Source organism: Saccostrea echinata, unplaced genomic scaffold (genome assembly GCF_033153115.1).
Source record: "Saccostrea echinata isolate AGI-Se365-2 ecotype Australia unplaced genomic scaffold, CSIRO_AGI_Sech_v1 ptg000014l, whole genome shotgun sequence".
NCBI classification, from domain to species: domain Eukaryota; kingdom Metazoa; phylum Mollusca; class Bivalvia; order Ostreida; family Ostreidae; genus Saccostrea; species Saccostrea echinata.
Window position 1 is genome coordinate 2,586,302 of NW_026889763.1, and position 15,923 is coordinate 2,602,224.

General features: G+C 31.7%; 1 protein-coding gene across 1 annotated transcript; it reads right to left on the minus strand.

Moving 5' to 3' along the window:
* Positions 1 to 12,248: 12,248 nt before the first annotated feature.
* LOC133186989 (heat shock 70 kDa protein 12A-like) lies at positions 12,249 to 14,852 on the minus strand. Its single transcript, XM_061322366.1, has 2 exons — positions 14,774 to 14,852; positions 12,249 to 13,321 (listed from the first exon to the last, which is right to left on the minus strand). The coding sequence occupies exons 1-2, from the start codon at positions 14,850 to 14,852 to the stop codon at positions 12,249 to 12,251; spliced, it is 1,152 nt and encodes a 383-aa protein (XP_061178350.1).
* Between the last annotated feature and the right edge of the window lie 1,071 nt (positions 14,853 to 15,923).

Below are 15,923 nucleotides of genomic sequence, written 5' to 3' on the forward strand. Positions count from 1 at the left end.
AACCACTGACCCATGGGCCATGAAATTCACAATTTTAGCAAAGGCATCAATGCTTATCATAACCATGCACTTAGTTTGTTTAAATAATACCCAGGAGCAGAGAAGAAGATTTTCAGAGAAATAATGCATTTTCACTATATGATCTATATAGCCCCGCCCTAGAACCAGAACCTCTGATCCTGGGGCCATGAATTTCAAAATTTTGGTAGAGGGCTCAATGTTTATTACAATCACGCCAACAGTTTTACTGCTTGGTGTCCAGGAGTAAAGAAGAAGAATATTAAAGATTGCATCAATTTTGGTGGTTTTAGCCCCACCCCTCGGGCCCCAGGGGGGCAGGGACCATGAAATTCACAATTTTTGTTTCCATTTACCCATAGATGCGATATGCCAAAATTGGTTGAAATTGGTTGAGCGGTTTTGGAGAAGAAGTTGAAAATGTTCAAAAGTTAAGGGACGACTACGGACAAAAACAGATAGCAATAGGTCACCTGAGTGATAAACTAGCAGAAGATTTCGATGTTTTTGACAATGGTTTTTCACACTTGGCAAAAATCTGTCATTTATATATAGAGAGCGAGATTGAAACTTTCTTACAGTTGATTTTCAATTGTACGTTTAAAGATGGATTCTTCTCATATTTCTTATAGTGGCAGAATCTTGATTTTCTGAATACTCAATATTCAGACTGTGTACACTATTTTAACATCCAAAAACTTTGGTGTCATCAGCCTCGATTTTCGGTCAAGGACATTTGAAAGTAAGTCCTAAAAATAGTACTTTTACACAGGGAAGTTTTGAAATTTGTGCACATGAATAAATTTTGCTGCCTGAAAAAATATCTTTCACCATAAAATTAAAGTTAATAATTATTTTTGATCACTAATTAATATGAAATGAGCTGGTGAAAAGAAAACATGAAATCCTCAATATTCAATAAATACATTTTATCCGAATTTCCTCGATATTTTTTTCAAAAATCTGAGTTTTCATGAATTTACATGAAATTTCATCTCAATTTTTGCAATTGACCATATAATGACAAATATTTAGACTTTCGTCTGATTAAATATTCAAAGATTTAAAATTAATTTACAAGGTAAAAAAGATATGGTAATCAGGCAAATTATAGAAAAAAAAAATAGCCCGAATTTACTCTACACTTTCTGAAATCTTCAATTTACCGAGTGTTTTTCAAATCTATAAGAAAGATTTTTAATCCCCCAAAATATAGCAATTTGGTGTAATTGTGACATATATACATTCATTTCTACGAGTCATTCATTTCATTTTTATGGTATTTTACACTAATGATATTTAAAATATTCATACCGAATTTCCTCTGTCATTTTTTTCCTACGTTATGTTTGACAATTTTATAAAATACATCAACTTTCTAGTGGCATTTACAAAATATTATCACATACATTCTTCACATGCACAGGACAAATTCAAAGCAACTTAACCTTCAATATAACGAGGATTAGTTAATAAACCTTCCAAAAAATTATGAGAAAAATCATACATAAAACTTTCATAGACTAGAAAAGACTTCAAAACATTATTAACTAGAACTGTCCAAAAGGGACAAATACCCCCCGCTGGGTTTTTCAGAGAAGGTACCAAATCACTAATGTTTTCTAGATGTGAGAGGTGTTCACAATTTGCTTAAACATTAAGAGTGAAAATTTGATTACTCATTATATTTTTTTTAATGAATGAAACTAAGATGCAGCCTAATAAAACATCAATACTAATAATTACAGTGTTTTTTATTACATTGAAAAAATAATTTGCAACTATCTGTCATCTTTGTGAGACATGACACTCTGCAAATTGATTGTTGAAAAAAATTTCATAATTAATTATACAAAATCAAATTGATCTTAATACCTTTATATCAAACTCATTTTGAAAATAAAAGGCTGGTTCCAGTAACTATGTATTTCGACAGACATAAATTACAATTAAGAGACTTAGACAACAGAGATCTTTATTTCTTTCTGCCCAATTCCCAGGAGATATAAATAAGACCTGCTTGATCAGAGATGCCCTAACAGCTTCCCACACTGAACTCATTAATTAATCTTTAACTGGATGCATGTCCACTCATTACTCCCAAGGGACAAATGGATTTACACTATCTGCTGTGTAATGTAAAAACTGTTTTTAATACTTTGTGATTTTTTTTAGTTCTAATGAGTAGTTTTACGCTGTAGTTCACATTTTTGTACAGATGTTCTAGATTCTATGTCTCAAACCTTAGACATGAACCCGAAATGACTAAGTCAATAAAAATGAAAAAAAAAAAAACACCTGTAAAATGCAAAAAAATTATCCATCATGATGAAAATATCAGGTGCACATCTTCATATGGTAAATAATAAGTGTACAAATTTTCACACAAATTTATGCAATAGTCTCACGGAACAGATCCGGACAAAACCACATAATAAAAATGAAAAAAAAAACACACCTGTAAAATGAAAAAAAAAAAAAAAAAAAAATTAACCAATCATGATGAAAATATCAGGTGCACACCTTCATATGGCAAATAATAAGTGTACAAATTTTCAGACAAATCCTTGCAACAGTTTCCAAAAAATCTCGTCTACAGACAGACGGACAGACAGACGGACATGCTGATTCCAATATACCCCCCCCCCCTAAACTTCGTTTGCGGGGGGTATAATGAGATAAACATGAAATCAATATACATGTATAGTGAACATGCCATATGAATCTAGACATTCAATGCTTAATATATGAATATCAGAGAGACTAATACATGCCTATACATGTATATGTAGTTATATACATAGATAGGTCCCTGGTATTATATTATTGGATATTTCACATTTGTCGACCGAGTTTTGAAATCAATCAATACCTACACACATTTATGAGTATAAGTATATAGTTTGTTCAGCACAAATAAATATAACTCCTCAATGTGATCATATATATTGCATAAAATTTGCTGGAATTTTAAGATAACAAAAAAACCATCATTATTGACGATCAAAATTAATGCACTTTGACATCTTTGCCTGAAAATGACATCCTTTCAACATTGTAACAATAATATTCATGCAGCTATCAAACTTAATTTCACATTTAGACGCAAAATACTTATTCAAGGATGAATTTTTTTTTTTTGAGAATTTGTAACACAAACATTTATTTATCAGTGTCAATGACTTGTTTTGAAATTGAATTAAGAATTACCTCTTGAGGGTTTCTACTGCAAGTATATGTAGTTCATTTGTAAAAATCTAAATTTTAACCCGGCCACTACCAGCAATTTTGTTCGGCACTCTCTTGCTTAAAATCACCCTTTAACTAAATGATCTAAAGCAGGCACATTTTTATGCATCTCAGAACTGTATTTTAAGTTTTTAACTGTATTTGAAAATTTAAAGCAAATGAATACATAGAGCTGCATGTAGATATATATCATTTATAGGTTGTTGTAATGCCAGTACATGTAAATCTTCACACTGTAATCTAATGAAAGATAATGAACTTCAATACATTTTAAAATAAGGGAAGTCACATAATTAAACATTATATGATTATAAATAAAACTACTTTTGACTGAAAGTTTGTGAAAAAAAAAAAAAATCAAGAATGGAATCATGCAACAAGCAGCAGTGATTTTGATAGCATATGCATTGACTTCCATATTTCTACAAAACATTTTCTCTGATCAGATAAATATATTATTCCTGCTTCTGACATGATATATTCTGAGAAAATCTCTTTTCCACAGGCAGCCATCATTCATTTGATGTGAGAATTTCTTGCTGAACATGTGTCCACCTGGTGAAAGTCCAAGTTTTTTTGTTGACCTACAATTTAAAAAAAAGTAATATATTTTACATAGCACCACAGATGCTGTATTACATGATAGTTAGATAAAGTTGTGTCCATATTTCTTATACATGTACCTCAATAGTCCATCTGCCAGCACCCCTTGCTCAATCATCCTGCATTCTGACCTCCAATCTTTTTTCTAGTCTAGGTTGTTTTTCTCCTAAGAATTAAACATGAACATCCGTTAGACTATTTTTTTTTAAATTAATGGAAATTGATTATAAGATTAAACAATTAATCTCATCTGTATTTCATTTATTGATTTAAATGATGAAGATATTTTAATAGATTCTACCACATGTATAACGTCTTATATCATAGTGTTTTAGACATAAATAAATAAACATTTTTTATCCTAAAAATACAGAAAAGGGAAAAACAATAATATAAATAGTTTTTGAACAATTATGTTTCATTTTGCTCTATTTATTAGACAAATGATTGTTCCGTATTATTGATATTTCCATACACAATACCAAGTTATTTTTTCCGTTTGATTTTTACCCAAGCGGAACACCTTACTTTTCTAATAACTTGATGATTGTTGTGTCTTAAACAAATTAGGCTGGTTAGAAATAAAATTTGTAGTACATGTAATCATATACAAAAAAATGCTATTTTTGTGAATTATTATTCATTAAAACTGACGAACACACGGAAATAATAATTATATCCTCTTGAAGTCTTCATATGTTGACAAGTCGCGGGAATAAGCAGACGAAATATATTGATACAGAGATCTATAATTCTCGTGCGAATTCCCATAAATCAATAAAAACCAGCATGTAATTAAGAAATGAATGCGTAGCGCATTGATGAAAACGTTTTCCGTCCAAATTTTTGTTTGATACTTCGGTCAAAGAAAAAAATATTACTTTCATTTCTTATCATTTAATTATGACTTAAAAACAATAAAATGAAAATTTCTTTCACTTTAATATTTAATTTAAGCATCGAAGACAGTGCGTAGGAATACAACAACGTTGCTGAAATTTAAAATGGCTGAATGTACAGATCTACGCGCAGTAGGTTGATGAAATTTTACGTCCAAACTTTCTATGATACATCGATGAAAGAAAAAATTATAAGATTTATTTCTTATCTTTCAATATTTATCTCAATGATGAGATTTAACTTGAGAACGATCGAATGACTGTCCAACATATAGGCCTAGCTTAGTTGCCTAAATTTTCAGACGCAGAGTGTTACGAACAAACAACGTTTTCAGATATTGTCGTGTCATTACTAGGTTTTTCTAACAAAACAGTTTTAACACAAAAACTTACCTGTTGTATTATTAATTTTTGCTATATCCCAATGGTTAAATTCCCCCAGTAAGCATGGTAAGCTGATATCTTTAGGTTCGTAAATGTAAAGGGAAGCTACTCAAATATAACCTTATCAATTCTTTCTAGGTCACAGAAATTTTCGGTTTCATATGCGCATCTCTTCATCTGAATTTCAAATCGAACATATATATACTGTAAAAGTGGTTATTTACACTGGTTGTTAAGTACGCGTTTGTGACCATCAAACATTACGCGTGGGTGTAATATACGCGGTCGCACGAGTTACTGAGAAAAATTTACGCGGCCATCGTTTACTAACATCGAGTTGTTCCCCTTTGAAAAGGTCAAGTAGTTAACACGCATGAATAAGAAAAAAAATAGAAATAATTACAAACAAACTAAACAAAAAGAATTTATACTGTTGGATTACTAAATATAACGGCGATCTGCACAGTCAAAAGCGGTGAAGTGTGAACAACTGGTGTACGCTTTATTGTAATTATTTACGCAAGCTCAAACTTCAAAGTGGGATATACTTACCTGTATCTGCGCGGCGAGTGTTGGCAATTAATTCAATAGGTATGTTTTTAGTGACTCTGAGTTTGTGTAACATTTTGGACTAATTATTTGAAATTAAGAGGTACATACAAAGGAAATGAAAATGAGTATCGATGTTTTTAAGCTTTAATTGCGTGACGTTGCTTTAAAATATTTAATATGAAGATGCATTTTTCATTGCACAATTAAAAAAAAAAGAACAGTTACGTTTTCATAACTGTTTGTGATGTATTTATTTACTCACGTGCGTTCAATACCACGATTAATATATGACTGGTTTGACCGGTCTTACAGTATAAGTCGTGATCTAGAATGATTCCAGAAGTTTGAAATTTTGTGACCATACGCGCGGGGGTATTTTACGCGGGTCTAAGCTTACCGCGTAAGTAGTGTAAATTTCCCCCACGCATAAATAACCACTTTTACAGTATATATATATATATATATATATATATATATATATATATATATATATATATATATATATATATATATATATATATATATATATATATATATATATATATATATATATATACGTATCACAACATGTCTATGCATAACACAACATGCTTCAAAATCTGGAAGAGTCTGTTGCCGACTGTTTAACTTTGAAAGAATATCCGTCCTCGCTCAGCGTCGTTTTTCACATGCATTCGTTTCCTAAGAATTAATGGATTAACAGTATTTCCCCGCTTTGGTAGCATAAAAACGTTTCTTCACAGTTCTACTGTTCATTCCAGTTATCTCAAAGACAAATATTTAACATACGTATGATGATTTCTTTCCTTCTTTCCCGCAACTGCATTGTTGTCATTTGCAGACGATCTGATTTGTTTAGCAAAGGGGGATAATTCGAAAAGAAACGAAAGTAGAAAATAACTCAGGAACGTAACGGACAAATTTTGAAATTCAGGAAAATAGAGTAAAAGGATTTCATTTTTCTTTCACAAAGTAATATGGAAGAGGGAAATATACATGTAAAGTTAACCAAAGTAGTTCCGGCTGCCAAGTGCAAGTGAACTCCAGATTCTATTGATGCAGTTATCAAAAGAATTTTTTATCCAATCAGAATCAATTATTTTATAGAAATTAATGATTTCAATTTCAAAATTATGAAAATCTTCAGACATATATAACTATAACTTACATGCCCACCGCACACGACATGACATCAGACGAGGCAACGTGGATCTGTAATCTCGCAGGTGTTTGTGACATTCAAGTTCAAGCTTTCCTTTGGCTGATCGGAATGCCTCGGGCATAAATAACTATGATTTAAATTGTCATAACTTTCCCTGGTCTTCTGCAATGCTTCGATAATGTTCACAGTTTGTAGATTTTACAAAACGACCCTCTCAGGGTTTTCCACGGGAAATGATCTGGACATGTTGACATTCGCTACCGAACTGCGAATTTTATGGCGATTGTCGCAAATCAAAGAAAAAAATTACGAAAAATTTATTTATTTAAATAGAAATAGATTCAACATTACTTAAACTAATAAATTAAGGAATATTTTTTTCCTTCAGTGCAATTAAATATGAATGTTGCATTATCGACTTGCACAATTTATGGAGACCCATTGACGACGTAAAATGCTGACAAGAATCCATCCTTAAAGTCATATCCTCTTGCAAACATCAGTTGCATTGGGATATTTAGGATTTTTATTTCAACATGTTATTGCCCTTTTATGCATAATAAGTGTATCGTAAATTTAACTTCTAACATCTTCCGATATAGCCCATTGACAAAGTACTTAGAAAGATAGATTTGAGTCAAGATAATGATACAAAATTTGTGAAAGCAGTTATACGCTCAAGTATTTTTCATTCTAAAAATGTTGAAAATTATGAACGGTTTACCAATTCACTGTACCATTGCCATTTTGCATTGAAAATTGATGCTGATTTCAGACCATAACATACCTTCAGAAAAAGAACGTGTTAGATTAAATTTGAATTCATTCAGGTCATGGTCTCAATACCTATCGCACTGACACTATTTTATAAAAAAAGAGTCGGAATGCAAATCAAAAAGCCATGACAAAACTGATGTCTTTTTCTATCAGGGGAGACCAAAGTTGTTTTCTTTTATACTTAGACACATTGCAATCAGCTCAAATCGTCAGTTCCACATTACGAAGACACGGCAGAGCTTTTAAACGGTCAGTCAAAAGATTCATCGTGTGTATCATGCTAGCAAAAATAAAATACATTTGGATAAAATACATTTGTAAAACAAATCATGTATAAAATAAATCATTGTTGATTGTTTTTAATCAAATATTTCATAATTCTTTAAATAATAAATACGCTATTGTATATTAACAACTATATTTAAATTTATATTCATTTCATGTTCTTAATTAACGTTACTCGAAAAATTTATCAATGCAGATAAAAATAAGTATTACTTGGCTTGATTTTTTATGTTATTCCACTAATTTAGGTAAAAACTATGTAATGATAGATTACTATCATTTTCAACATTTTAAGGATTCCTACAAAGAAGGTCAATGATACGAAAAAGCAACTTTCAGAGACAGCTGAAGATAAGAAAAAGAAATATATAGAAAGAATGCTCTGAGATATGATAACTAAAATGCTTATTAAGAACAAGAAAATTTTCAAAATTCCAATATATCTCTATCACTTTTTGCTAAGGCAGCTAACAAGGATTAAAACATTTTTTAAATAACTTTGTGTTTTGATTAAAGCAAGACGTATTCTAGTATCCAGAGGAAATGTGGAGTTTGTTATATTTTGTGTCATTGCATTCTGCGTCGAGAGTAAAGCAAAATGTGCTAACACAAAATGTAATAATCTTTCTTTATATTTACCAAACGAGTTTTGAAGTGAAGATTAAATGACTGATTAACATTTTTAAACATTTAATCCACCTTTAAACTTGGTTATGACTTTTTGTGATGTTCTTAGTTTATCCCAATCTCGAAGAAGAGAGAGAGAGAGAGAGAGTGTGTGTGTGTGTGTGTGTACTGCAGATTCATGTAGATACAAGAAGATAAATAAATAAGCAATAATGTAGAAAGAATTTTTTAACTAAAATTGTGTCCAGGATTGATGTGCACCAGTATGATATGCCAAGATATGCCAAGATACAGGAATTCCGTATTTATCTGATATTCCAGCCTATAGTTTTCTCTCGTATATATTTGGAGACTGGATGTTAATTTTTGTGTTCAGAAGTAATAATTATTTGTTATGTATTTTGTGTGATTCTCATACTGTACCGATATATTATAGGGACTGCATTAGGGAGATATTCCTAGTCTTTTTTCTAATAAAAATTTATTGATTTTATTTGCACTTTTTTCCTCGTTACAGTATTTCTTGTACACATTTATATTGAATACAACCTTCATTGCAGCTTTCTTAACTGGCGTTGAAAGAATGACGAATAAGCGAAATTGAACGTATAATTTTCGATATCATCATTAACATTTTCATTATCATCCACATCATCATCCATATTACCAAAACTCTAACAGTGACAATATGTGAAGTGAACATGAAGTGTGGGTAGACAAATACCGTCGCAAGCGATAAAATGTACATTATTAATTTTGCAGCATGCGACAATATGTACCGATAGATGACAATATGTGCAATCAGGGTAGGTACAAATTGTCGCCGGCCACAATATGTATAGGACGGCAATATGCACCGTCATAATCGCGTTGCATGAAATATTGTATACAGTAAAATTTTTGCCCCCTTTTATATTCGCCCCCTTTCGCTCTACTCACAGGTGGGCGAATTTAAAACGAGGCAAATTCAAAATCACAGTATAATTTCTTATACAGAACTGTGACTGGGCGAATTAAAACGGGCAAAATTGTTTGCAAGCGAAAATAACCCTGTATACAGTAGCCTACGAGAAACTTCCGTATTACTTGCACACCACTTTTGTATTTACATGTACATATGTCGCTGAGAATACTACTACAGAATGCACCTTCAGATTTTGCTTCTGATACTTTATATATATATATATATATATATATATATATATATATATATATATATATATATATATATATATATATATATATATATATATATATATATATATATATATATATATATATAATCTCCCATGATTTGTGGTTGGATATGATTTTTTTTTCAACGAGTTGAGTGTTTTTATCCCCGAGCCTTGGCGAGGGGATGAAAAACACACAACGAGAGTTCGATAAAAAAATCATTTCTAACAACAAATCATGGGAGATTTTTTTTATCACATGTTTTATACATTACTATCAATGTTTTACACTGATTTTATATATGAATCCACATTATGTTTACTTCGTCACTTTCATGCAAAACCCAGTGTGACGTAACAGCAGTGGGATATGAAAAAAATATCAATTGAGTTAATCCAACGGATAAAAGAGTAAACATGTGATAAATTTTTCATTCATCAGATCATAAAACGGTTTATGATACAACGATGACGAAGAAAGAACGGATGGTGTTGAACCTTTTCTACACATTTATCCTGTGTGCAGACATGCCCAAAATGTCCAACTGAATATAATGAGATCTGTAAGCCAATAACAAAGTTTGTAAGTTTTTTTTAAGTTTATTAAACTACCGTGATCGTATAGATTTTTATATGCCTGTTTCTGAAATTTCATCAGAATAGACCAATCCACTGGTTGTAGCAAAAGTTTTAAAGCTCCGTCCTAAATATTTAAGAAGAGCGTAGAACTAAAATTGCAAAGTAATAATTAAGGTAAGGTTTGAAAAATTAGAGTCCAAAGTATAATCCAAAGAGTATTTCAAAAGAGAGTCAATAGATGCCAAAGAATGATCGAAAGAAAGAACAGAATGCCGCTTTTCGGCAAAACAGGGTATTTTGTTGCTCAGGGGGTATTCATGGTCACGGATATAAAAGTACTTTTCATTGGCTGACTTAACATTGCCATACCACCTACGCTTAGTCCGTAGGTCTGTCCGTTGACCTATGTACCCCAACATGACACTACCCTCCAATCCAGGTATACCTTCATTAATAATATTTATGGACTCAGTCCCCATCTCTGTACCACAGGAGTTCTAGCCCTAGGCTCTTTATACTTATCTGCTTCAAAGTTCCCAATTTCATTACTCTTAATCAGGAATCTTAATAGTAACTTTATATTTCCGTTAAAATTTTATTACTTAGTATCGATGGGCTTGATTGGTCTATTCTGATCAGTTCCATTACAAATGAGTTTACAAAATTTTAGTTCATTGTATCAATAACAACATCCAATTTGATCTAACAATATAATTCTAGTTCATGATGTTAAAGTATCTTTTCCAATTATAAAATCACTGCATGTGGTACACAAACAATGTACACCTCTGTTTAACAAACTTTTATTTCATTATACTGTCACTATTAAGTTCACTATTAATAACTAAAATAATTATGTTATGAATATAATCCAAGTTTAAAATGTTAGATAATATGTCCATTCTAAACCCTATAGGTTTACAGATCCGACTTATGTTAATAAATAGAGAATATTACATACTAAAATCCATATTATATGTCATATCAGCCCTCGGGCCCCATATGGGGCCCGAGGGCTGATATGGGGCCCGAGGGCTGATATGACATATGATATGGATTTTAGTATGTAATATTCTCTAATTATATAACACTGCGTTGCATTCTACAGTTACATTTTATTCGCGTTAATATTTTAAGTAACCGCACTAGTAAGTCTTTGAAAAATTCTGTTAATTCTTTTCTCCCCATTTGCATTTTTTGCAGTTTACTAGGTTCACGTTTAGTACATTAAGTGCAATCATTTTTTTCCCGTAGACACTGAAAACCTGTGTTTCAAGATGCATGTATCCAGTTTGACAAATGATAAAATTTCTATCATGGTGAATAGTTATAGCAAATATCGCAACTTCTGATGTCTGTCATCTTTATTGAATATCTCGTGAATCTTTATACTTTCACATGACAAAATATCCAGGTCAAATTGTATGTGGCAATGTCGTTAATCATAAAATGTTGTGTCTGCCTATGAAGCAGGCCAGCGATCATTCTTCGATGAGAAGAAATGCTTACCTGATACAACTTGCTTCCAGCCAATTACTGACTATATATCTATTGCAAAATATACCTTTATCTGGAGATAGGGTTGGATATTCTCCATGGTAGGCGACAAAATACACAAAAATGTACAATGTAATTTTTTTTTTAAATCGTCATTTGGAACAAAATATGGTGCATACATAACGTATTTTTCTTTTATATGTCGAGAGTTTACATGAGTTGTATTAGCTTTATTGCATTTTCCCTGATTACTACGAGACTTTTTCTTATCTTTTAAAAAATAATGTTAGATTTTCTGCCTTAGAATCTGGATAAATCCGTTAAGAATATACTAAAAGGGATTTAAAAAAATAAGGTTTAAGTTCTTTGCGCTAATAGGATTTCAACCAATCAGAGCTTATAAAAATTAGGCTCAGTTCTAATATGTCTTATAATTCGTCTTTAGAGGAAATCAAACGTGGCGCTCACTTCTTCTCCGGTATTCATTTTTGAGGTTACCTTTATTTCGGTCCCGGCGATTTCCATTTTTGTTTCAATTTCAACCCTTTCAGGCCAGATACCTTTGTCACACTTAACCTCAATATTACCAAGCAGATGACATCCCTTATCATCTACATACATTGGAGATTCTTTATCAGATACATACACTGAAACATGAATTGGTTTTCTACGACTGGGCTTATTCCACTTATCGACAAAGGACAGTGTACTAGTCAATTCAATCGCCTCACCAAGTGAAACTACTTGCCCTATAGTAAAGAACTTTTGGAAAACACCCCTGCAATACGGTCTTCCTTCAATCAAAATAAGTCTTGATATTGGGTGTATGGATTCATCGAAACTTTCGGCAATGGTTTTCCCATATGTATATCGACATATTCGCGAACAAATCACATCTGGTTCATGGCCATAGAGAACTGCACCCTTAGTAACTGCTAATCCTGCTTCCATTGGAATAATAAACTTCTTGTCAGGAAAGGCCTTTTTAATAGCTGAGTTAACAATGGAACTCTCAGCAAATCCCCCGACCATAACTACACCGACAAGATCACGACAACAATCCTCATTAAAAATACCTTGTAAATGAGAGATGATATTATCAACCGACTTCTTATAGAATGCAACAAATGCAGAATGATCAATCTTGAGTTTATTACCCATTAACAAAACAGTTCTGCCATGTGGTGATTCTTTAATATTGCCTTCCATCGTACTGTCACTTTTCTTCAATAAAATGTTAATGAAGGATTGGGGAACTACAAGGTTAACATTCTTTTCAGCGTTGTTGTCGACTGTTCTCTTCTTAATCTCAAATACCCGAAGAAACTCTACATATTCCGACCTACATTCGTTTGTAAGCCTGTTTTGAACTTCGGATCCGAATATATTTTTCAGAAAATCAAAGAAGGTTTCATCCACATTGGTTCCACCCCAGTTTCCACCACACACCTTGTAAATTATCTTCATTTTCCCCGTGTCTGTTGTTTCCTGTACTGCAATATCCACTGTCCCACCTGTACATAACGAATGAGATTCATTTTAGCGTTATATAAGGCAAAAACCTGGAAGCTATGATTTATAGACCGATATGTGCATATATACTGTCATATTTTACGTTTTGTTTTGATCGTTACAGACGTACTTTTCTACGTAGCAGCAATATCAGCTGTAAAAAAGATGTCACGAAGAGAATGCTCACCCTAGCTTTATATATATATATATATATATATATATATATATATATATATATATATATATATATATATATATATATATATATATATATATATATATATATATATATATATATATATATATAGAAAGAGAGAGAGAGAGAGAGAGAGTTTGTTAGTATGTTTTAAGTCCTTGTGAATGTCAACGTACAGAGTGTATGCCGGTGAAGGGCATAAACTTAGATCTTTACTCAAGGTTACTCAAGAGTTACACGCTTAAACCATAGTTATGGAAATGTCAAAACATTAAAAGTTTTTCCAAGTAAGAGATATTCTATTTACAAACCATAAATTAAAATATTAAAATTCACTTTGCAATAGCAAAATTCAAAATAAAAACTTTTATCCATGGGTATTCAGAGGCAAAATGATATTGAAAGTGCAAGCTAGTACTCAAACTAATTATAATTTGGGTATTTTGATAATCTGACTTTATATCACTGAAAGCGAAAGTAAAAGTTTGTGTAACACATGTGTATAGAAATTAAATATTTAGGTTTAGTGTCTGTGATATGAAGGTTGAATGCTAGCTTGCATTTCATAAACATTTGTAAATTAATTTGAATACCATTTTGCCACTGAATACTGGTGGATAAAATGGCGAGATGTTTTGAAAAATTCTGCTATTTCGAAGCGCATTTTATTTCATTTATTTATTTATTTTTTATTTATATAAAATATCTCTTACTTGGAAAACCATTAAATCAATTTTCTTTATTATTTTAATTTTTTTTCTCAAGCCTTAGAGGGGCTTGGATTATCTAAAAAGATGCTAGGTCATCGATTTACTCAGTTTAAAAACACGAAAATAGTCGTGTAAATAAAAACATTTCTAGAAACAAAAAATGAAGCTTGTCTTGAAAATGTCTGTATATTCAAAGATATAAGGTGTTAAATGTCGGATTATATTCTATGACGAAGGAATAATAGGTGATTCTCCGCAGCCGCAACAGATTTTGCGCTTTCTTCTACGTAGGAACCTCAGGTAAGTTTTCCAACGACTTTCAATGCATGGACGAGTTCATCGGTTACCCTGAAAGGTGACACAGGTTAATCCTTCGTTAAGATCTGACTACTTTGAGTGATAGTACTGTTAAATTCTATCCGGTCTAAAGTCTAAAGTTTTGTTTCAAAAAGGGGCTATTTTTTATAACCCATAAGGACTGGGACTTGACACTGTTTTGGATTTGTACGGAATACTCTTTCATTGAAAAGATTAGATGATGTACACACATGTTGCACAGGCCCGTAGTACGCTGGATGTTTTCGGAGGTTGCCCTCCCTCCTTCACTTTGCTAAAACGTTGTGACATGGCTTGAAACAAGTTATTTGAATTGCTGTATATCAATTTTTTCGATATGCTGTTTAGGAAAATATACAAATAAACGCATGTTGTATTAAATACCTTAATAGAGACAAATATTAAATCAATATAGAAACTACCGCCACTATGCTTCATGAAATATTCCTAAAACTGAATACAATTCATTATTAAAGTAGAACGTTTAATTATATTAATTCTAAGTTCTATAATTATGAATTTTAGGTTAAATAAAGATTTTTTTATCATATGGAGAAATGGTGTTCATTCTGCTATTTGCATATCGGCCATTTTGGAATTATAATGGCGGCCGAATTTATAAAGGTTTATATAGGGAAAATACAAAAATTGCAATTTTTTATATCCTAACTATTTCGGATAATGTTCTTCCGCCGATGGTTTGATTCTTCTTATTATCTTCTACCGGAAATGACAAGATTGTTGATACCAAAGTGAAAGTTGCGACCGATTTTTGATTTGAAAATTCGAAGCGAGAGTATAATGTTTTAATGAAGGAAAGAGCACAGAATTGGTGTTTTAATCATTTTTTTTATTAGGAAATGTAAGTGTTTATTACAAGTTGACAGAGTTCTTCCGCCGATTAAGAGGTGCAGGAAAGAGCCTATTTTTATAAAATACATATGTTTTACCTTTCCATGAGACGTTCCGACCGCCTTCTTAATTTGAAAACGGCAATTTTTTGCGTCAGTGTGACCTTCTTTATATCGGGAAATTTCGAGTTTATTCAGTATCTGATGAATATTAATGAGAAATAAATCACGTGGAAGCAATCTCATGAAAAAATTGCACACAATTTCTCCATATGACGCAAGTGCAGCTTTATGATAAAGCCACTACATGCATGTATATATCCATGTCCATGTCCATGTATTTTGTTTTCTAGTACGTGTCCATGTATTTTATTCAACAGAAAGTGTTGAAATTCAAAAGCCTACATTTTATGTCATCTTAGCATATTTATGGCATTAGTACTACATTATTGACTTTCTACAGCTTGAGTATCTCTGACGTTTGTCAGTGAATACTTGTTTTTTTTTTTTT